Here is a 24,588-nt window from a genome sequence, read left to right as displayed (position 1 = left end):
ACTAGCTACTTGGGAAAGTAGGGTGGGAGTATCACTTGAGCCCGGAGGCTGTAGTGCACTGTGGTCACTACTGTGAATAGCTGCTGCTTCACTCCAGCCTGGGCATCGAGTGAAGTCTTGTCTCTAAACAAACAAACAAGAAAAATGCCTAGAGGACTCTACCTAGTGGATAGAAACCAGGGAGGTTGCTAAATATCCTACAGTGCCCAACAATCACCCACAGCAAAGATTATCCAGCCCCAGTTGTCAGTAGTGCCAAGGCTGAGAAATCTTGCTTTAAAAAAAAAAAAAAAAAAAGGCAAGAAAACACTGGGCAGTAGTGCTGTCACATGGGAGAGAAAAGACTTTACAAATATTTATTGTGTTACTTCTCACTGGTCCATTGAAATGTCAGTTTGAGAACTCTTCTCTGTGAGTTCAGAACTGATCAGGTAGATCAAAATGCCAAAGCTTTTGTCAGTGATCAGTGTTCTGCGCCTTTTGGAAAGGTCAAGTGTTACCATAAGAAAGGACAGAAAGCACTTCATGTAAATTATACTTGAAATTATCCCAAGTAGCTTTTAAAGACTAATTTCATTTAATTCCATGGTCAGTGCTGGGGAAGTGGCTGGGGAAGGGGAGATAAATAAGGGAGCTTCTTTCTAGCTTTGCTCTTTACTTTGTTGAGAGTTTTTTGTTGTTTTGTTTTGATTTTAAAACTAAATGAATCCCTTTGTAATTTGTGCTTATGAAATGAATCCCTTTGTGTTTGTCCCCAGGCCTTGGAATGACTTTCCACTGCAGGGTTCAGAGGCCTCATTATGTACCTGTGACACTGACCCTGCTGTTTATGTTCCAGATATTAAATGCTTTGGGGGAACTGGAAGAGGGAGCGTGTGTTGTGACTGCTCATGAGGGTGGGTGATCTGGCTGGACCACAGGATGGCTGTGAGGTCACCAGATCCCTATGGGGCGGGGGAGGTCAGTATTCAAGAAAAAGTCTGGTGGACCAGAAGCAAAGGCAAAGAGGTGAGCAGGCACCTCGGACAGCTTTCCGGTCTTCTTTTCCTTCTTTCTTCCTTTTTTTTTTTTTTTTAATCATGACTGACTGAATCAGTGAACTTGTTTTCTATGAGCTGGTTTTCAGACATGCAGAGAAAAAACAGCTTGGCAGGAATAGGGGAAGGGGGAGAGCGCTAAATTAAATATCACATTTGCCTGCAGTTTAGTTGCTGACAACAAACAAGCGGTTTTCCCTGAGAAGCATGTGTCATATGTCAGGGAGAAAAAAGAACAATTAGCACTCTTCTTACATGAAGTCTGATTGATAACACCATGTTAATTCTAATCACTTAATTTAAAATGTCCTTTTTTTTGGACTGCTGGTCAATAAACTGTACATATATTTGAATTTCACCCATGTCATACATTCCAAGAAAAGATGGCTTCTCTCTGACCTCCCAGTTTTGAGATCTTTCCCTTCATGACTTCTGACTGTCCCACAGATCAGCCCCTCCTTTATACTGTTTCTTGTTCTATCTATCTGTCTAGTTATCTATATTGGTCACCTAGGTCTGCTATAACAAAGTACCATAAACTTTGTAATTTAGAAGTGGCAGGAATTCTTTCATGGTTCTGGGGGCCAGAAGTCCAAAATTCCTGCAGATCCTGTAGGGAAAAATCCTTACTTACCTCTTTCCGGCTCTTGGCACTTCCTGGTCTGTGGCTGTATCACTCCAGTCTCTGTGTCTTCACGTAGCCTTTTCCATAGTTTTGAGGTCTTATCCCCGTCTGTTCCTTATTATAAAAGGACACTTGTATCAGATAATCCAGGATGATTTCATCTTGAGATCATTAACTTGTCACATCTGCAAAGACATTTTTCCAAATATGGTCATATTCACAGGTTCTTTGGAGTTAGAACACACTAGTATCTTTTGACACTGTTCTATCATCTGTCCAACTATCTATGAAAATCTTTTCTGTTTTTTGTTTTCCAGAGTACTGAGTACATAGTAATTGCTAATTCATGCTTATTCATTTGAAAGTGTGGCCTTATTTTAAAGTAACACAACACATATTAGGCTCATTAGGTACTTGTAGCTCAGTGGCTAGGGCGCCAGACACATAACCCAGAGTTGGCGGGTTCAAGTTTAGCCTGGGCCTGCCAAACGACAATGATAACTACAACCAAAATATAGCCAGGTGTTGTGGCAGACGCCTATAGTTCCAGCTATGTGGGAGGCTGAGGCAAGAGAATCACTTAAGCCCAAGAGTTTGAGGTTGCTGTGAGCTATGACACTATAGCATTCTACCGAGGGGGACATAGTGAGACTCTGTTTCAATAAATAAATAAATAAATGAATAATAAAGTAACACATTAATGACTGAGCTAATTGTCTCACCCTGTTTTAGAGGTATTCCTTCATTAGCTCTGAGCAACACGTGGATGTAGACACTCCAGCCTGGTAGAGCTAATAGCTACATGTAAAGGACAGTCAGTAAATTGTATGGTTGTTATAACCAATAAGATTGCTGTTTTTCTAGGTGTTAATCCTTGGGCTGCAATTAACTTCCTAGGTGGTCTTGAGGATTACTAGCTTCCAGCAAGGTGTAAATGTCTCAGTTAAATTGACCCTATTTACCCTTTATTACTTCAGTGAGAAGAGAAGGAAAAAAATTGATCAGAGCTATAAAATAGAGGGAGAAAATGATAATATTAATATGCTTGTGCTTATTTGATTCACTGAATTGAATAAGATATAAAACAAGGACAGACATTTATCTCGTTCTCTGTTAGTTCTGGAAATATCATGGTAGAGAGGAAAAAACCCATGCTAGTGATCAGGAGATGGGAGCTCTGGATCTAGCAACTGAGGCCTGGTTCTGCTGCCATCTGTGCGACCTTGGACCAGCTGCTTAATTTCTTGGGGCTGAAAATGGTAGTTTTCTACCTTTTTAGGAAATCAGACAGGATGAGCCAGTAGTTTTCACACTCAGTACCAGTGTGCTATTCCCGCCCTCTTTTCTTCCCTGACATGATCCTTGTGGTTTTTTCTGATAAGAAACAGTTTGGAGTAATCAAGTAAATGAGGTGAAAGCTATGCTGATTGATTTTAATGTAACCACGTTGGAGTGTATAAAAAAAATTCAGGACATTGTACCCCACATATGCATGAATGTATTCATGATCTATGTATATTTGACTTAATAAAAAGAAAAAGAAAAAAAAAGAAACTGAGTTTGGTTTGGAATTAAGAAACAATGGTGTTTTTGTTTCTTTTCATTCACCTGCTTGCAGCGGAAAGCTACAAGGAAACACAGCCGGTAAAGTTTAAAGAGGAACCCATGGAGGTTGACATCCAGGACGCCCACGTCTCGATATCACCCGGCCGGAATGTTGGCTACAGCACTTTAATCGGGCGAGAGAAAACCGAGCCCTTACAGAAGATGCCAGAGGGCAGAGTCCCCCCAGAGAGAAGCCTCTTCAGTCAGGACATCTCTGTGAAGATGGCTTCTGAGCTCCTCTTTCAGCTGTCAGGTACGTTTATGTGCAGAAAAACATCAATAATTGGAAATTGATGAAGAAAGCCCTTCTTACAGAGTATTTATTTTTTTTAAAAAAAAAAAACCTAATCTGAATTACAGGATTTTTTAGACAGAAATCAATTCTGTTCCTTTCACACACACACACATACTGCTATCCAGACGAACAGTTAATAAAGTGTTGCCAAGTAGGATTCCTGCCAAACTTTCTTTAATAAATAGTTAAGAAACATTTTAAATTAGTACTCTATTCAATTCTCTGCAAGTGATTCCTGTTGACTGGGCTAAACACCTTACTTGTAATTTTGTTTAGGCAGGTGATCTGATTAACAGCCTTTTTTTTTTTTATAACATACAAAAGACAAACTTTAATTTACTCCAACAGTGACTGAATTACCATGAATTCCAAATTAGTGTGGTCTGAAGTAATGAGATCTTATTGTCTCTAACCAAAACAAAAACAAAACAAAGGAAAAGCAAAAGATGAGAGTATGAGGACTGTTTCCAGCTATCCCCTTAAGTAGAGGTTGGTCAGTATGTTGGAGCGATATTCCATTTGTCCCCAACAAATTTATACTCTATCATTGTTTGGACATGTTTGAGATTGACGATGTAGACACATACAAGATTTAGGTTTCCATAGAATTATGTACTTTTACCTTGTCCAGAATCAAGCATGGGTGCACATGTTGAAGTTTGTGCGTCAATAACGTTTATTACAAATGTTTGACACACTTTGTTTTGTCAAAACACTCATTAAATTCCTCATTTAGTGTTTACTTGTTTTCTCTCTTAAGGAAAATACCAGGAAAGGGAAAAGAAGCTAAAATCTGTGTGCCACCACCGTAGTTCACCTTCTCATTGGCCTGGTGATACAGCCCGTAGCAGTGTGATTATCAGATCTTGCCGAAGGTGGTGGCCTCCACGTCCTCAAACAGGAACGGTGTTTGTGCACATCTCTGCAGTAGTAGAAATTGTTCATTCAGTAAACTTAATTAGTGACACATAGATCTTTGTCAGCTCCAAAACATGAAATGCATTTTTTAAAGGCTGAATTGTATCTTTAAACATGACTTCAGTAATAATTGAGGAGTTCAAATTTGTAAAAGTGAGACCTGTGTGATTCTTTTCAGAAAGTTTTTGTCTCTAACCAAACACTATTAGAGTCTCTATCAACTAAAAACTTTGTGGCTGAGAGTTCTCACCCTGGTGCTATCACTGTCCATGTGACCTCAGACAAGTCATTTAGCCCCAATTTCCTGCTCTCTTGAAGAATACTGGCTATGAATCCAAACTCAACCTCTGTGTCATTGTTGAGTGGACTGAAAGGAATGGTCCGTGCAAACATGCATGCATTGCCTTATGACTAGTAGTAGAAAGTGTGGGACAGATGTTCTAAATCTTTGCTTAATTTTTTTTCCCAAAATCCACAGGATTGGGCAGCGTCTGTGGCTCAAAAGGATAGGGCGCTGGCCCCATATGCTGGTGGTGGCAGGTTCAAACCCAGCCCTGGCCAAAAAAAAATCATAGGATTAGGAGATTTTTCCTTGCCCTGCTGTTGAAATCTGAAGCCCTTGTAGGGTTGGTCAGGTTTTTTCCCCAGCTGCTTAAAAGAAGCCATTGAGAACTGTGGCCATCAGGGTAGGGTCTTCGCATTTGAACTGGAATGGGAGAGCCAGAGTTCAACTTGTGTTGAAAGCTAATTAATTTCTGACAGCTAGTAGATACAGACCTCAAGCCACAGTAAGGGAGGGTTTACCTCTTCTTGCCTAGTGATATTTTTTGTCGCTTGTGACATTTATCAGAATAAGCACTTGATGACTGTAGCGCCAAGAGGTCTTAGGCTGTTTTTATATCCCAGCTCACAAAAAGGCCTAACAATACAGAATGCTTAAAGGTTGTCATCAAAGTCAGAGGCGGAACAGTTGCAACAACTGCAGTTTTCATGCTGAATCAGAGGAAAGCAGAAATTTTCAGCTGGGAGAAGATATAGTAGAAATTACTATCTCAAGTGCATGTATGCACATGTGTGTGTGAGGCCTGATTAAAATCTGACAACACACTTGAAATTTGTTATTGTTTCTCTTTGATTGGTTTTCAGTAAATTATTTATATGGTTACTGTCTACATGCTTTTGACGATTATCTTTTCCAGTGAGAAAGGGAGTATTTTGGATGTTTAAAAAAAAAAACAACAACAAAAGAAAATCAGAAAAGAAAAAGAAGAAATGTTGAGGATATTTCTACTTAAGGCTGAAAGATAAAAGTTAAGTGTGCCTAAAAGGTGTCTGTTTCACTCTTTCTCCTTACAGAAAAAGTGAGCAAAGAGCACAATCACACAAAAGAAAACACCATCCGGACGACCACCAGGTGAGCCACTTTGTGCAAGGGGATGATTCCCCTCAGGAGAGCCCTGCGTGGGCCATGAGTCTTGTGTGCATGTTGAACATTGTTCCCAAACCTTTCTCCCAGTGGGTTCAGAGGTCACGTTCTCTACCACCATTTTCATCCAGAATGTCTCTGATGGTAGAAACAATATAGAAACCAAGGATGAAGAGGAAGACTGCTCATGCAATATTGATCAGACATCTTGTGGAAGTCATGTTGCCAGGGAACTTGCCTGACATTATTGTTTTTTATTCCTGACAATTGTTTTGTGAAATAGATGTTGTTATCATCATCTTTATAGAAGTTTCTTGACCTGAGAGCTTAAGTGGGTGGCATGGCTATGACTAGGGCCTGGGTCTGTTTCTCATGAAAAACCTCACCCTGTCTTATTGCAACTGTGCTTAGAAACTGGCTCTGCAGCCATGGGCTCATAATTTGTCACTAAGAATACCCAAGTCTTTAAACCACACAGCACCAATTAGAGAGTACAAATTTTTCAAGCAGAAGAAAGATAATGCTTTTAAAAAATTGCAAGAAAGTCGATATTATTCACAACTGTGGGCAAGGAAGTGTTCTTCTTGCCAAAGGCAGTGTGGGGAGGTCAGCCAGGGTGGGCTGCCTGTCAGTCTGCCATTGTGGTTGCTGCTCTTACTGAGTCTTAAAGGCCACTGAAATCTGAAATGTTAGACAAGAGCCAACAAGTGAATACACCCCCACCGCAGAAAATGGGCTCAGGGAAAATGTGAGCCCATTTTGAAGGACTGTCCTCGACCCCTAGATCTCCCTCCAGTTTTTGAGTTAGCCCTTGGTATGAGATTTAGCGTATGAACAAGGAAAAATGAGTTTACAGGATGAGCAACGAGCAACAGGTAGACTCACCATGACCTTTAATTCCTTTAAGCCAAGGAATTTTATTTTCTTGAGCAAACAAACAGAGGTAGGGATTCCCTGATAGGAGTAGTTGATAGATTTTCTATTTCAAATTCTTGCAGCAAAAAGATAAATGATGTTTTTCTTTTTGAAGTGATACGAATTGACCTCAGAGCATCATTGGGCAGGTGTACGGTACTCATTTGAACTTCAACTGAGATTTTTTAAAATTTCATTAATTGGAATTTATGAATATCAAATAGTAATTAAAACAGAACCAGCTTGGCTCACACTGAGTTTTATAAGATACTAGGGAAAGGAACCTCCTTCTAATAGAACAGAAGAGTGGAATGCATTAGCCTATCTCTGTATGTAAGTACACAGAAAATGAGTGGATCTGGGGGGATGGAAAGTTTGTTTTGTGTATTAAGTTGGATGCCCATATCAGAGATGTGAGCTACTATACACTGTTGCCTACCTCCTCGTGCATCAAGTCTTAAGGCTGTTATCTGCTTGTGTCTGTGAGTCAAAACACTGGTGAAATTAACCAGATTGGTAGACATTTGAAGGTAGCAGACTAAAAATAACAGATGTTAATTTTAATTTGCTTCCATTAGATTCTTGAAGTGTCATAGGTCAGGTCCCTTAGAGACAGGGATTCCTGTGGAAGTGTTTTATTGAGAGATGTTCTCAGACAAACCTGCAGGGAGGTGATAGGGACAGGATAGGTAAGGAGGAGAAGGAGCTGAACAAAGATGTGATTTTAGCTGGTTCCTAACTTGAGTTCATCTTCCAGGAGATGGACTTGCTTTGTGTCACCCCTTGCAGGGGATGTGTGACCTCCCAGGTGAGGTGGCTTCAATGGAGAGGGTAATTCTCATTCACAGTTGGCAGTCAACAGTTACAGCAACTTGGAGGTGGGTGCACCAGTGCCTCACTGAGGATCTGGGTAGGACCCCAACAGCATGTTCTGCCAGCTTTTAAGGTTAGACAATAGTAGTTATATAACGCAAAGGTTTGCTGCAAGACCATGTGTTTTATTCTTTTCAGGTGTTCTTTGGGAAAAGGTAAGAGGAGGAACAGGCTCCAAACAATTGAAATGTGCCCTCAAGCCTAAATGGTTTGGCTGGAGCTGAATCATGATTATAGGACAAAAGAGAAATTTTTTTAACCATTTGGCAAAAATGAAGCAATATGTAAATTTTCCTCTTGCTGGGAGATTGAGTGAGAGGAAATCCATATCATATCTTTTACCCAAAGCAAAGAAAGAGGTGCTTCCTGTGAGCCCCCAGCATTTCTGAGGGTTCAGAAATCAGTGGTAAAGAATTCTTGGCTATTAGTTCTCTAAAATCCTCAGTGTGTTTTTATTTTTCCTTTGAGTAGGCAACTTGCTCAATTAGCCCATCCACAAATACATCTTACTTCATTACTTCAGATGCAGTAGAATCAAGGTGCTTTATGCCAAGAAATCCTCTTTAACCAGAGTTTAACTGGTTTCAGGGACAGGAAAAAAAAATGCCAACTCCCTCTCTTCTTTTTTGATTCCTGTTTTAAAAGAAGCTCTTGCATGCATAAGATCATTGTATGAATTACATTTTAAGGTGCACTTTTGATACATTTTCAGAAAGATGTACATTAAGCCTCCAAATTTCTTCATCTTCGGATTTTTAAGTGTTTACTGTTTGTTTAGTAATCAGATTTCCTATGTTTGATTTCCTAGAAGCTGATGGTTGAGAAGGTTGGTTTATAGGTGGAATCAAGTTCAGAATTTTCTGTTTTGAGAGTTTCTAGGTAAATTTAAGATTGTTGTAGTTGTAAAGGGCAGCCATAGGACGCTGGCCTTAGCACTGAGATAGAGCTTTTCCCTGCCTTTCTCAGGATGATCAATGCCTAGGCCTGCCATGCCTTGCCATCTGCTCCTCTTTGCTGTCTGTTCCTCTTAGAGTGTGGGTCTCTAGTGGGGTGGGGTGATGGGGAGGGGAAGAGACAGGATACTGAAGAAAGGAGGTGACTGCTCCATCCTTTATAAACTTACAGCTTTCCCTACAGCCATTTATCCTTATTGATCTTGACATTCATTGCAACCACAAGAACTAAGGAAAAGTGTAGCAGACCAAGGTGAAACACTCTGTAGACTGGCATTCCAATATGTGCTTACCAGTGAGACATGGGAGTGCTGATTTCCATGCCCAGACACCAAGGGAGCTTGATGTCCATGGCTGTTAACTGTCCATCCAAGGGCTAATGGCTACATCTCCCTCTTCATCAAACCCTCCCACCTTACATCTGACCATTGTCAACTCTGCTCTTTATTATTACCTCTGTTATAAGATGAGCACTTATGAAGAAAGAAAATGATGTGAAACAGCATTCCCTGTTAGCAGTTCTTTCAGAGAGGTTTAGGTGAAACTGAAGGTTGAAACTAATAACTACTGTTTCTGGGTCATTGATTCTCTACCTAATTAAAAAAAAAATACCTCTTACAATGGAAAATTTCAAACCTTATGTAGAAGTAGAGAGCATGTACCAGTCACTCAGTTTTAAACAATTACTAATTCATGACCTCTTGACATTTTATCTACCCTCTCCCCCATTTTCCTTTCACCCTGGATTATTCTGAAGCAAATCCCAGATGTCCTTTTGACAGCTGGTTTGAGAATGCCTTTTTTTTTAATCATAAGAACTTAGATTCAGCTGCTTAAATAGGGACCCTCTTCCCAAAAGTAAAGGAGAAGCACAATCCACCAAAACGTAGCATGTAGCCAGACAGAAAAATCAATCTACTAAGCAGCTGAAATGATTGAACCATGTGGTCCTGCTCACCTTTGCCTTGACCTTGTCCCTCTGCCCTTGTTTGTACCCTCGTAGGGGCACTTCCATTGAATCGGTCCTTTAGTTCGGAACTTCACTGCAGATGCTAAAACAGCAGTTCTTTTGCCTGTTTAACCTTTGAGTCTAGAAAATTCAACGCAAGCATGGCTGTGGTTCTCCTTTGACTGGGTGTTCTTAATGCTATTCTATCTGACAAATGAGATGAGCAGAGTCCCAGCCAGACCCAGGAGAACAGAAGGACCGAACATTTATGAGACTAACGTAGTCCTGATTTTTCTATTTCCTTTCCCAGCACAAGCCTAGGTTCTGCAGGGAGCAGATAACCAGCTATTATGATCATTTGGTAGATGAAAATACATGAGACATGATATCATAACCAGATCTCAAAGTTTAATGGAATAAAAAGAAGATCTACATCTTTTGACATGGACCATCACCTAGCCAGATGCTAGATAAGATCGAAATAGGAAAACGGAACCTTAGAGTAAGAATCAGATAGCTGCTGGCAGGTGAATTGGACATGCTCATTGTTGTGTAACACCATGAACGTCAAACAATGGCTGCCAAGAACCCTCTCTTGGTTATTTGTTCTCTCTTTTCCCCATTAATAATTCAGTGTCCATAGGGGTATAAGATTGCAGGCCTATAAGAAAAACTTCTCACACCCGCCTTGCTTTATTCCAAAAACAAGGAAGTATTTGCCTGAATTGTTCTTTTCTCCATTACTAAACAAAAAGCAGAAGTGGGACTATCCAAGAAAGATAGACTCATATCATGCTGCACAGACCAACATTTAATTTGCTCAATTTGTGAAATTTGAAATGCAGGCCGTTTTTCTATGATTTAGATAATGGCACATAGTGTTTACTAAAAGACATATTCACTTGGAATTGTCCAGGGTAGAATTTTCCTGTGTGATGGTTTGGATATGTGTCCTTAAATATTTATGATTCAGTAATAGAAATTGCTCAAATTTGTAAAAGCACGATGTGCTGCTTCAATTCACGCAATTTTCCCTTTTCATTTCTGTGGAAAGCCTAAGAGAATAATGTTCTTTTACCTTAAAAAGTAAGATTACCTTTCAAGAACACTAAATTAGACAGAGGCAATTAAGAAAAGAAGTAGGAAACAGAGCAAATGAAATAGGCGATTTTTTAGTAGCTCTTCATATATTCTCTTTACTCTCTGTCTTTGGTGACTTTAAAATTAAATGCACTGAGAATTCTATCTCTAAATAATGGAAATTGCTACTAATTTAATGGAGTCCCTTCAGTTAGGACATTCAGTTCTTTTTTGGTAAAATCAAGGCTGTTTGGTGACCACATTGTGCCATTATAAATTTTAAAACGATGCCCTTCCTCTCAATACCCTGCCATTTACTGGTATACTGTCTCAGTAAATGTTTAAGTCTCTGACATCCATGGTGTTCGTTATGCCCATAAAGATGGGGCTTTTGTGCAGTGCACAGCCTGCACCACTCTCTGTCGTTGCTCTCACACAATGTTGACTTGAGAGTCTTTGCACTGGAAATTTATTCTTGTCAACTTATCTTTCAGTATTTATTTTTCAAAGAAATTAAAACTCACCATTGAAAACTAGATTACTTTCATAATCTACTGAATTATTCTGAAACTACTTTGTTGTGTTATTGCCATTTGGTTTTTCCTAGCTCACAGCAACCTCAAACTCAGGCTCAAGTGGTCCTCTGGCTTCAGCCTTCTAAGTTGCTGGGACAATAGGTGCCTGCTATAACACCTGGCTACTTTTTTTTTTCTCTCTCTCTTTTTTTTCCCCCCTATTTTTAGTAGAGAGAAGGTCTTGCTTTTGCTCTGGCTATCTTAAATTACTGAGCTTAGGCAATTACCCATCTCGGCCTCTCAGAGTGCTTGGATTTAGACATGCACCGCCATGCCTGGCCTTAGCAAGCTTTTCTTATACTTTTATCTGTTCTTAAACTCCATTGTCCTCTGGGTGTTACCCTCTGCCATTTTCCTCCCATTTGTGACATCTATACTGAATTGTTATGTTGAACCAGTGTGCTTCTGGGTTGTTTAGGGCTGTGTTTCTCTTCAAAAGTGAGTTTAAGTTGCCTTTCATCCTCTGAAGAGGGATGTGCCTTTTTCTTCATTTCTCATGCATCTTTATTTCTATTGGCTTGCAATAGTACTCTGTCTTGTTTATGTAATTTATACTAGCTATGAATTAAGTGTGAATTGGTAAGTCTCTGTTGCTAGGCATCTGGCACCGATGTTCTTCTCTAGGCTTTGACAGGTTATATGCAGAAGTGATACAACCAAAACATCTACTCTGTTTAGGGCCAAAGCAGCCCTCTTGTATTATGTGGCAAGGAAAGGGACCATGTGTATTTCACTAGCATTCTCTGTTCCTTCCCTGTGTCAGAGTCCCACCTCTGCTGCGGAGACTGAGTTTGTCTGTGCTGAGCTAGCTCACCTCAGTAGAAAGCTCATTGTCTTTGCTTATGTATAAAGTCAGACTCCTGTAGGAGGTCCACGTCCCTCCACAAGCTGACATTTCAAGTGTCTGGGAGTGCAGTGTTCATTTCCTTGGCCTGTGCTTGGCTCTGGCTCTCCTGGTGTGGCCTCTCCACTGCGGCAGCCCTCAACAAGGCCTGGCATTGTGCTCCTCGTCCTGAGAAGTTTCCTGGCTCTGTGGTGACTGAATGCTAGAGCCACGGCAATTGGAGCTTGTTCCTTGAAAACGGGTGTTAGGTTGTACTTACTGGCCTGTGTTTAAGGCAACCCCAGGAGGCATTTGTGCTTTTCAGAGAAGAAAAGCTAAAACATTACCAATATATTTTTTCCTAAGATGTTCTATTTTTCTTCTGTAATATTTTATATAGCCTCTTCCTTCCATAGCTTTCAGACTTCTGAAAAAGAAGCATACTGAGGGGCTGAGGCTCATAATTTAGATATAGTTGTTTCTGCCTGTGGCTTTTACAACTGGCCCTCACAGCTTACTTTTGAAAGGCTAAAAGTCTTTCAAAAGCTCGAAGCAAGTGGCACCCGTAGCTCAGTTGGTAGGGCGCTGGCCACATGCACCAGGGATGGTGGGTTCAAACTCAGCTCTGGTCTACTACAAAAAAAAAATTGCTAGGCACTGTGGCGGGTGCCTGTAGTTCCAGCTGCTCCCGAGGCAAGAGAATCACTTAAGCCCAAGAGTTTGAGGTTGCTGTGAGCTGTGACACCGCCGCACTCTACCACAGGCAACAAAGTAAGACTCTGTCTCAAAAAAAAAAAACACCTTGAAGCAGAAGCCTGCCAATGTATGGAGATTATTTCAAAACTAAAAGTCTACAAAAGTAAAGGATCCTAAACATAAACTTAATGTTTATGTTTTTTTAAGTTTTAAAAATAACTTATTTCTAGAGAAGATAGGAACGTAAAAGAAAAAAAATCACTTAGAATCCTACTAGCTAGAGACAGTCACTGCTAAGTTGGTGTTGTATATCCTTGCCAATTTTTTTTCTATTTTTATATATATACTTTCTCATAAAAACTGGATCCTACTATGAATACAGTTTTATAATCTTTTCTTTTTACCTATTATGACTATCTTTCCATGTCAGTAATCATAACATAATGTTTGCATGGTATTCAATGTTGGCATGGGTCATAATTTATTTAATCAGTCTTCTGTTATTGGTGTTATTGGATATTGAAAGTCCCCCCCCCAAATTGTTGGTAACATAAACACTTTTAAGATAAAAGGACTCACACTACCATTCACCTTTTTTAAGCTTTCGCTGTGAATTATAACATTTGCTTCTTAAAAGGTTGAATCTATAGTAAAATTCTACCAGGAGCTCATGAGAAAGAAACACGGATTGATTCCTAGTGATACAAAGCATTTTGTTCATGGGGAGGTATTCCTATTTGTTTTTTAGGTATTTTCTTTTATTCTCATTTATTTTGTTTTTGTGGTTTTTCTGGTTTAGACCTTTTGTTTGATTGTTGCTGTTGATCTTTTATTATTATAAAAATTATCAAACCAGAGTAGAATAAAACAATAAGTCACTTTATCACCCAGACTGAACAACTATCAACATTTTGCCACCCTTGCTTCACCAATCCTCCCCCCCCCATATTTTAAGTCACATCCCAGATAGCATACTTTGACTCCCAGATTCTTTGGTATATAGCTCTAAAAATAAGGATATTTTTCATGATATTCCATATCTCACAAAATTGACAATACCTTTAGTTTTTAATTGCTGGGAAGTTTTTATTTGATTGGCACCAGCCCAGTGAACAGCCAATGAATGGAATAGGAGGAGAGGAAACACATCTTAGCTCCCTTGTCAACTCCGAAAATTAAAGAAGAAAAACTGATGCCTGTTTCGGGTAGAACGATCTTGTGACCTTGGTTCCCCTCTGCCCACAAGCCCTATTTAGAAACCCACTGAATCTGCAGTGCCAGGCTTAATTTTTAGATAAATGTCCCAGCAGAAGCTTGCCAATGTATAGAGATTAATTCAAGTTTATTCACTACAGTCCTTCTTTCTTTGAAAATGTGTGAGCCCAAAATGATTGATGGCTGGGTTTCTAGGCCTAGCCTTCTGGGGTCACAGGAGGTCCCTGTTATGTCCTTTCTAAGTTTAAACAAGGAATTTTCTGTTTCAGATGATCAGAGCAAAGATTCATGGTCATTTTAATCTGAAGCTCTCTCTCCTGACCTGCCACTCAGGGTTCTTTTTATTACAATAAATAAGTAAATAAAATCATTTAGGAAGAGGAATCTTCATTTCTGTGGTTTTGAATAGGGGAGGGCAGTGTTCACGAATATTATCAAAACTGTGTTTTCTTTCATTGTGCATTGCCTTTATAATTGACTACAAGAAAGTTAGTAAGAAAACTGACACTGGTTTTTATACTAACGTGTTAATAACTGGGAACATTTGAGAATCAGTAGTTATACAATCTCTCCTCGAAAATGAAATTAAGGGCCCACACTGGAAGTTAGGAAAGCCACACATGGTCCTGGGTTGAGAGAGTGATTGCTATCCCAGAATAAAATGACCATTTGGGGGTTTTCTTCTTTGGGTCACATGATATTATTGATTATACCTGTATAAAATCTTGGCACTTTATTTTATGAAGTGTTCAGAATTCTTTTGCAAAAATGTATAGAACTAAGCATTTAATATACTTCAAATATAACCACGTAAATATGTTATAAAACATATAAAAATATATTTTAAAAGGAATATTAAGTATCTGTTACTCTTGTCTAAATATTTAGCAAATAAATTAACGAAATTAATATTTGAGAAAAACAAAGTAAGCATTACCTAAAAATGAAGAAAATTGCATTAATCATGAAAATTAAGTTGAAAAATGAAATAATGTTAATCTTTAGCCAAGAATAAAGCGTGATGACAGTGCTTTTGTTATTGAGCTGTGAGCATGTTTTCATGTAGTCTATTCTAACTTCTCAAAAAGTTTCTTTTGACCTTAAAGTACTTGAGAAAATAAATACTGAGAAGATAGATACAACATCCAAATAGTTCCCTCATTCCTTATCTTCAAATAATCCCATGTTTCCTATTTTATATGTCTAAGAAGCTTTAAAAAAGTACTTTTTTTGTTCTTTGGCAAGGACTGTAATCTGTTATTGTTAGCAAGCCAGCTTTTGTTCAAAGAAAACATTTCCAGTTCTCATTTCCTTTAATTTCATTATATAGACATGAAGATTCCACATAGAAGTTACCTGTTTGCATTTTGATTCTGTCACATGCATGGGCCACATATTCAGAAAGTCTTTCAACTAAAGTAAGAGTTATTTTTGGAATAACTGGTCTTTCATGCTCATCTCTTCTTGTGGCTTTTGGGAGCATGGAAGATTGTTTTCTCAACTACTGCTTCCTGTTCACTTCAAAATGTTAATTTCCGTGTGTAACTCCTGGAGTGTGTCTCACAGTCTTAAGTGGTTCAGAAGTCAAGAGTTTTTAAAAGTCTGGTTCAGTGGTTTTAGGCAAATATATGGTATTTCAGTTCTTAAAAAATGAAACGATCTATCAATGCTAAAAACCAGTATTGCTGTGACTGGAAAACCTATGCTGAGCAGAGACGAGGGAGGCCCTTCCTCCTATCCGGAGAAGACTAGAAAGCCGTCTAGAGAGGGAGCCTGTGCTGTGTTCTGCTGAGGAGAGGTGGCCGCTACAGAGAGGACACATGCATTCCCACAGAACTTTCTGTGCCAGACCAGGACTTCCAGTTCTCCTTTTGCAATACACAGCTTCTCAGACATAGCGAACTCAGACAATTTGTTCTTAACTTTTCCTACAGTAAAACAAAAGAAAATAAAAATTAACCTAAATTCATTTGGACATACCTTATCTAGGTCTCGGGAAAAATATGGAAGCCCTGTTAGATTGCTTGACACATAGCTGAATAAACAATCAAGTGCTTGAAAATACATCTTTTTAAAAATTATTATTCACTAAGGAAACTTGTCTGTGTACAGATAGAAGTCAGAAATACCACTTCAGGATGATTTGCCAGAAACACTTTACCTTTAACAGAATTTATTCCACTTTTATCCACCTTTCCATCCTTGAGTATTGAGTTTAAAACTGATTACAGAGCAGAGTCTTCACCTTCTTTGTTTAATCTTTCTCTTTTTTTTTTTTATGCTGTGCCATCAGATTACATACATGTTAAGTTGTATACTGTTTCAAGCATTTTACACACAGTAATTCAATCCTTAATAACTAGAAAAACCATATTCCATTTTATAAAGGAAAAAAAAGGCACATAAGCTTGCCCATGGTCAATAGCTCTAAAGGGACAGAGTCGGAATTTATGTCCATGCATTCTCTCACTGGCCCGCCTCTTTTTTTTTTTTTTTTTTATTAAATGATATCTGTGTACATTAATGCAATCATGGGGTACAGTGTGGTGTTTTCATATACAATTTGAAATATTTTCATCAAACTGGTTAACGTTAATCTTTTTCTGTTTGCCATTCTGTTAATCTTGTTTGCCATTCGCAAGTTTCATCTTGAAAAGTTGTTACTATTATCTTTTAAAAGGAAAAAAAATTATTCTTTGTTGCTCCATTTAAAATTATTGTGTCATTACTAAACAAAGCTATTTTCTTAACTTTCTTTTACATCCTGTATCCACCTTCTTTTCCTTTTTGTTTTGTTTCATTTTGTTATTGCCATCACGGTGAGAATTTCTGTAACATTTTGGTTTCATTGGTGGAAGGGGTGTTGTGTTTTGTTTTGTTTTGTTGGGGATTTATTCTTTGAGGATTTTCCATACTTCCTTCCAAAAAGGTTGTATTAGTTTACAGTCCCACCAGCAATGTAGAAGTGTTCCCTTCTTTCCACATTCATGCCAGCATCTGCAGTTTTGAGATTTTGTGATGTGAGCCATTCTCGCTGGGATTAGGTAAGATCTTAGGTGGTTTTGATTTGCATTTCTCTGATAATTAGGGACAATGAGCATTTTTTCATATGCTGGTTAGCCATTTGTCTATCTTCTTTAGAGAAGGTTCTATTCATTTCTCTTGCCCAGTGATAGAAGGGATTGTGGGCTCTTTTTTTTGTTGATTAATTTGAGTTCTCTGTAGATGCTGGTTATCAAGCTTTGGTCCAGTTCGTAATATGCAAATATCATTTCCCATTGTGTAGGTTGTCTGTTTACCTTGGTTGTTGTCTCCTTAGCCGTACAGAAGCTATTGAGTTTAATTAAGTCCCATTTGTTTATTTTTGTTATTGCAATTGCCACAAAAGTCTTCATAAAGTTCCCCAGGCTGATATCTTCAAGTGTTTTCCCCACACTTGCATAGAGGATTTTTATTGTTTCATGTCTTAAATTTAGATCTTTTATGCATCTTGAATCAATTTTAGTGAATGGAGAAAGGTGCGGGTCCAGTTTCAGTCTTTTACATGTGGATATCCAGTTCTCCCAGCACCATTTATTGAATAGGGATTCTTTGCCCCCGTGTATGTTCTTGTTTGATTTATCAAAGATTAGGTGGTTTGGGTGGCGCCTGTGGGTCAAGGAGTAGGGCGCCAGCCCCATATACCGGAGGTGGCGGGTTCAAACCTGGCCCCGGCCAAAAACTGCAGAAAAAAAAAAGATTAGGTGGTTATAAGATGTTCGTTTCATCTCCTGGTTTTCTATTCGGTTCTAGATGTCTATGTCTCTATTTTTGTGCCAGTACCATGTTGTTTTGATCACTATAGCCTTGTAGTATCACCTGAAGTCTTGTAGGCTGATGCCCCTGGCTTCATTTTTATTGCTAAGAACTGCCTTAGCTGTATGGTTTTTTTTCTGGTTCCATATAAAACAAAGAATTAATTTTTCCAAGTCTTGAAAGTATGATGCTGGTATTTTAATGGGGATGGCATTGAATCTTGGATTGCTTTGGGAAGTATAAACATTTTGACAATGTTGATTCTTCCCAGCCATGAGCATAGTATGTTCTTCCATTTGTTAATATCTTCTGCTATTTCTTTCCTTAGGGTTTCATAATTTTCTTTATAGAGGTCCTTCAATTACTATGCTTCATAGTACATCATCAAGTCTGTTTTATTTATGAATTGAATATACCTCTTTTGTTAGATATGTTTCTAGGTATTTCATTTTCTTTGAAAATACTGCGAGGGGGATTATATCCTTAATTAGCTTCTCATCTTGGCTGTTACTGGCATATACAAAGGCTACTGACTTGTGGACATTGATTTAAATCCTGAGATATAATCTTATATTTAGAGAATCCCAAAGACTCAACCACAAGACTCCTGGAAAGGGAGGGGTGGTTTTTAAGTAGAAGGACTTCTGTTGTGCATGAAACAGAGCTCTGTGTTAGGCCTCAGATGTTAAAGGTGGAAATATTTGTGCCACAGTCAGCACTTAGCAAAATGTATCACTATTTAGAGCCATAATCTTTTATGTACTGTTTTATTATTTATTGTAAATCTTTCCTTTTTGCAGCCCAGGCTGTTGACCTCATAGCCCCTGCCATCTAAGGGCTAGAGTTGTCCAGTCAGCACTGCCCCTTCATATGTTAGGCCTTAGATTTTTCTACAGGAGAAAAATAAAAATACACTTTCAACATCTATTTCACTTTATTCCAGAAAAGAAACTCAAATTGCTAAAATTTTTATAAGATTTATCTTTTTTAAGTAACAAAACCCACATAAAGTAATGGAGGACTTGGGCAATTTGAAGTACATATCATCAACTTCCAAATGTTGCTACCGAATATGTATTGAACATTTATGTGAATTAACCAAGTCTTCCAGGTGGTCTTTGTCCAGGGCCAAAAGGAATATCTGGTAATGTTAGATGTTGCTTTTGTTGAGAAAATAAATGATGGTCCCCTCTCCATTAGTTGTTAGTGTCGGTCTCCTTCTCTGTCAATTTTACAAATATTAACCAGAAATAAATCCCGAGTTGTTTTTTTTACACAATTTTGCCTCCCCCCACCTTTTTTTTTTTTAACTTACTTTCTGATGAAGGGGCTTTTTCTCATAATAAAATGATGAAAATTAGGCAGCTGGAGAGTCAGAAACAAGGGCCATATGGCATTCACAAACTGGCTTCTTTTCTGGAATAATTGGTAACCAACTTAAATTATCCGTTGAAAGATGGTACAAACATGTTTCACAGTACATCATCAAGTCTGATTTATTTTATGAATTGTTTTCCTCCCTGAGATGTGTCGGGTACCTTCTGGAACTTCCCTCTTCACCATCCACTCTTAACACTGACCGTCCCTAAGCTGTCCATACACAAGATGCCAGCCTTACCACCACTTGGCGAGGTGCCCTGCCACCACAGAGCCAGGCATCTGCAGGAAATGGGTAGGCTACCGCACTCTGTAGTCACTGTGAGGTCAGGGAGGATAAAATGACCTTGCCCAACTCAAAGTTACAGGTGTAGTGTCCTGTGTCCTCTTAGAACAGTGTTTTTCAACCTTTTTTTTTAATCTCACAGCACACTTGAACTTATAGTTAAACTTCCATGGCACACTTAAATTATGTTGATCAATAAAAGAGTAAAAAGAAGAATATACCTACTATGTTTTGAACTTCTTTCAAAAATAATTTAATTAATGATCTTTAAAAATTTTTGTGGCACATCAGTAGGCAGTGGCATACCAGTTGAAAATGACTGTCTTAGAACATGAGCAGAGAGTTCAGGATGACCTGGGTCATTGGAGAGCTGATTCTATCAAGCCAGCACATGACCTGCAAGGCATGCTCCCGGCTTGGTTTTCCTCCTTCCTGAACCATGATGCTGACCTGAGCAGCGGAAAGATTAATATGCAGATGTCTATGTAGCTGTCGTGGCACCGTGAGCTCCGTATGTGTGCTGAGATAGTTATCCTTACTTCTAATGAGACCATGAATTTGTTACCCTTCCTTCTTCATTAAGGCTTAGTAATGGAGGGCAACTTGCAATCCAAACCTGCAGGTACAGGCAGTGGAGAATGTTTAAAATTACAAATTGGATCTATGGGTAGCAGAAGGTTTAGAGAATTGGGCATTTCTTAACTTCTAGAAACAAGTAAAGACTGAAGGCATTTTCCTTTGCTCTAATTCTCAATTGAAAATGTTTTTCCTCAGGTATCCAGGATCCTTCATACTGAAAAGGTGCCCCCTCATCCCACCCCTCCCCTTCCGCCTTTCCACCTTTCCTCTCTCTCTTCCTTTTGCTCTCTCTGTTCCAGGATTTGTGGGTCTCTGTTGTCCATGAATTTACTAAGTGTTGAGAGACCACCCAAAAGGCAGTGCCACTGAGTGGGTAAGGGGCAGATGGTGAAGCAGCCTACCTGAGTTCAAATCCTGGCTCAGCTCTTGGGCATGAGTAATAATTACTTAACTTCTCTGTGTCTTTTCAAATGTAAAATAGGAATAATACAGTAGTCCCCCTTTATGGGGGGGGGTTTATGTTCAAAATTTCCCAGAAAACTTATGTATATTGTTTTTTCCTATGCTAAACCTTTGATAAAGTTTAATTTATAAATTAGGCACCATAAGAAACTAACAACAATAGGTAACAAGGGGGGACTACTGTAATATGGCAGCCACCCCTGTACCCTTCTTGTGAGGACTGAGTGAAGTTAGTGCACACAAAGCACTTTATTTATTTTGTTTTTGTTTTTTGTTTTTTGAGACAGAGTCTCACTGTGTCTCCCTGGGTAGAGTGCTGTGGCATCAGAGCTCACAGCAACCCCAGACTCTTGGGCTCAAGTGATTCTCTTGCCTCAGCCCTTCAAGCAGCTGGGACTACCGCACCTACCACAATGCCCAGCCATTTTTTTGTTGCAGTTGTTTAGCTGTTATTTAGCTGGCCCAGCCGGGTTCGAACCTGCCACCTTCAGTGCATGTGGCTGGCACCATAACCACTGTGCTATGAGAGCTGAGCCCACAAAGCACTATAAAGCTGGGCCAGATCCTTAGGGTTACTTACTGTTTTTTATTGAGCATGTACTGTGTACTAAGATTTGAATCATGAAATATCTATTTTAACCCTTATAGCACCCCTATGATGTTTTTAAACCGCTTTTACTATGATGAAACTGAAGATTAATGAAAGTTACTTAACTATTAAGTAGCAAATACAGAATTTGGACTCAGATCCTCCCAATTACAAAGTCAGTGCTGAGCTACCGTGCTCCTTGTGTCCCTGCGTTGATGGATTCAAATGCAGAGCCTTGCAGCTGTGTGTTTGGCCTGAGAGTGGGGCCCTGTTACCCTAATATTTGTAGTGAAACCTTACACCAGGCATAAGCCACCTTGATTCCTGGCCCCCCTAAAAACATTGCCAGCCCTTTTGTGCATTTGTCGTATTCGGCATGACTCCCTTCTAATTCTCTGCCCTCTCAGAAGTCTTTCCTTTTCTTTGCAGGATAAAGCTGGCATCCAGGATAGAAAATTATCTGGATTGGTATTTCCCTCAGTGATTGTCTGCCTTTCAATTCAATTTCTGCTGAGTAACTCAGTGATAATAGGGCCCCACTCCTGACATCAGTGGATTCTGCACTTGTGAAGATGCAGGACCAGCCCACTGCACTAATTAACAAAACCCCAGGGTTGTCCTCAGCTTACTGCCTGCCCCGCAGCCTCTACCTGCTTCACCCAGAAACCTAGGAGCAGATTGTTTCTAAATGAACCTGTGGTCTCTGCCTGCCCTCTCTTTCAGACTCCTCTTCCAGCTGCATGTGTACCTGCTGGCTTGTAGCACTGGCCAACAGCGTCACTGTGTCCCATGTGGGCTGCTGCTTGGCTGCATGCCTTGTCTTCTGCAAGCCCGCCAGGCCTTGCTGCCCACTATAGCCAGGTAGAGCTGCTTGAAACTGAAGCCCCATTCTGTTACCCCCCAGCTTAACACACTGTAGTGCTTCCACTACTGCTGGGAGAAAGCCATGATCCCTGCCCACGGGGGTCCAGCCTCATCTCCCTCTACACTAGACCTCCTTCCATCTCTGCAGACTGGCTGTGCTCTCTTGCTGTGCTAGGGCTATGTCCCCCAGCTCCTTAAAACCTGCTGATTCTCCTCTCCATTCAGCTCAGTGGTGGCTTCTTCAGGAAAGCTCTTCCTGGGGCTCACTGGCCAGGCCAGGCCCCATGGTGACACTGCATGCTTCTCCTCCACAGCATCAGCCACCTTGCAGTTCATCTCTCCATAGCCAGTGTTGTTGGCCATTGTGTTCCCAGCGCCTGGCAGGTTGTGAGCGTTAACTTAAGAGTTACTGTAAAACTGGGCTAATGTGGGTGGCACCTGTGGCTCAAAGGAGTAGGGCACCAGCCCCATATGCTGGAGGTGGTGGGTTCAAACCCAGCCCTAGCCAAAAACTGCTAAATAAATAAATAAATAAAACTGGGCTAATGAAGGCAGTGCATGTTTCTGTATGGCAATGATATCTCTAAATATCCTTTAGGGGACTCTTGCTCTTCCCAAATGGAAGGCTCTACATTTCAGTACAAACATTTCCATGAGCCCCACTAAGTCAAAGATTTCAAGGTAATTTCTATGGCCAGAGTCACAGTCAGAGGAAGGCCTATTTGTTGGCCTTTATCTTGTGCCCAAGAGCCTTCTACCCATGGTGTTTCCCATGTGAACTGTCCACTTAAGTCACGAGGATGTCATTGTCACCATGTGCATAAGCTTCAGAGCTAAAGATGTGGGAATTGAGAAGTCTTATACTCTGGTTTCACCAGTAATCCTCCAAGGCCTCTACTTCCTTCAAAGTTCTTTGATCCTTAGCAGTTTTCTTTATGAAAGAGTTGAAAATTAGCCTAATTCTCTACCCTACTCCCTGCAGCTAACTCTTCAAAATCAAAGTGGTCCTTTCTTTATTCACTTTGTAAAGGATTTTGTATAAAGGAGACTATACTTTCTGTTAGCTTGTATGGAATATTTGATTAACCTAAGCTTCCTTTTGGGCTACACAGAGATACAAATTTAAAACAGCTCGTATTTGTGGATCCCTTACTGTTTGCCAGGCACTCTGAAAAACACAGTCCAGCAGCTCTCTTATTTAATCCTCACACCTCCTCTGTGAGGTGCAGATACTGCTAACATGCCACTTTATAAACAAGAAATGAAGGCCCAGAAAAGTTAAATAGTGCACAAGGTCACATGGTTGTTACTGATAGAGCCACTTACTCCTGAGTGCTTGAACTTAGCCACCTTGCTACACTGCCTTATCTTTTAAAGAGTTTCTATTACTTGTGAGTTAGGAGACGTTTGTATAAAACAAGAGGTATCCACCCCTTCCCTTCTGTCCACTTCTCATTTCCTACTGGCCTAGAGCTGGTTCATTTTTTAAACCTAGTTAAATTTCTTGTGTTTAACATCTAAAAAAAAGCCATGCCATATAAAGTTGCATTAAGTCTAGCTTAACAATCATACAAAACTATTTGTATGTATTTCAAGAATATTTTTAATTTAATATTTTGTGTATTACATATATATATATATATTTTTTTTTTTTTTTTTTTTTAATAAGAGTGCCTTGCTGTGTCATCCAGGCTGGAATGCAGTGGTACAGTTGTAACTCACTGCAGCCACCCACCTGGGACCAAACAGTCCTTCCACTTCAGCCTCCCAAGTAACTGGGACTACAGGTGCATGCCACCACACTCAGTTAATTAAAAAAAAAAAATCGTGTTATAGAAGCAGGTCCTCACTCTGTTGCCCAGCTGGTCTGGAACTCCTGGCCTCCTTGAATTCTGGGATTATAGGTGTGAACCACTGTGCCTGACCTAAAAATATGTAAAATAGCCAACAGCTATTTAAAATCACACACGAACGTTATGGACACCCAATATGTGCCCAAGTGTGGTGACTTATTCCTGTAGACCCAGCTGAGACAGGAGGATGGCTTAAGGTCAGGAATTAGAGCCTGTAATGAGATATTATGGAGCCACTGTACTCCAGCCTGAGTGACAGAGCAAGACCCTACATCTGTACTTGAAGCTGTATATATAATCCTGTGTATCTCTTCCATTTTCATCTCAATATTCCCTTTTAATTGTTAATACTAGTAACCATAGCCTTGTGTCCGGGAGTCCTAAGCTTTGTGCCTTAAGATGTGCTATTCTTCCCCTGACGTGATGTTTTTGCCTCAGAGAGATCCCTCCAGGCTGTGTTTCCCTGCCTTCTGGAAAGACTTGGCCATTCAGAAGCCTTCTGGAAAGACTTGGCCATTCAGAAGCCCCAGAGGGAGGTGGGGCAGGGCCTGCCGAAGGCAGGGGATTTTCCCTTCCCTCTCACCTCTGCAGCAGCAGTCTCTGGGGCTCCAGCTCCCATCCGGTGGCCTCAGTCTCCAGATTCAATTCACCTTCCCATTCTGTCCTTCCAGCCTCAGAGTGGTGGTGGCTTCCTCCTGTTCCTTATCTCTGAGCTCTGTTACCCCTCTATCACTTGGGTACCCAGTTCCTGCAGTTGAATTGCCTCAGTTGTAAACAGAGCTTTCTGTTTTCTGGATT

At 39.9% G+C, this 24,588-nt stretch overlaps 1 protein-coding gene across 3 annotated transcripts in view; it reads left to right on the top strand.

The window, feature by feature from the left end:
* Positions 1–24,588, top strand: part of ZNF827 (zinc finger protein 827) — a 167,876-nt gene that overhangs the window by 83,971 nt on the left and 59,317 nt on the right. For all 3 annotated transcript variants that reach the window (XM_003790199.2, XM_003790200.2, XM_012805398.2), the window contains 2 exons: positions 3,281–3,520; positions 5,837–5,894. In XM_003790199.2, coding sequence (XP_003790247.1) covers positions 3,281–3,520; positions 5,837–5,894 — 298 coding nt within the window. The remainder of the gene's footprint in view (positions 1–3,280; positions 3,521–5,836; positions 5,895–24,588) is intronic.

Source organism: Otolemur garnettii, unplaced genomic scaffold (assembly GCF_000181295.1).
Source record: "Otolemur garnettii isolate 467f Iridium unplaced genomic scaffold, OtoGar3 scaffold00041, whole genome shotgun sequence".
Taxonomy (NCBI): domain Eukaryota; kingdom Metazoa; phylum Chordata; class Mammalia; order Primates; family Galagidae; genus Otolemur; species Otolemur garnettii.
This window is presented reverse-complemented; position numbering and strand designations above follow the sequence as displayed.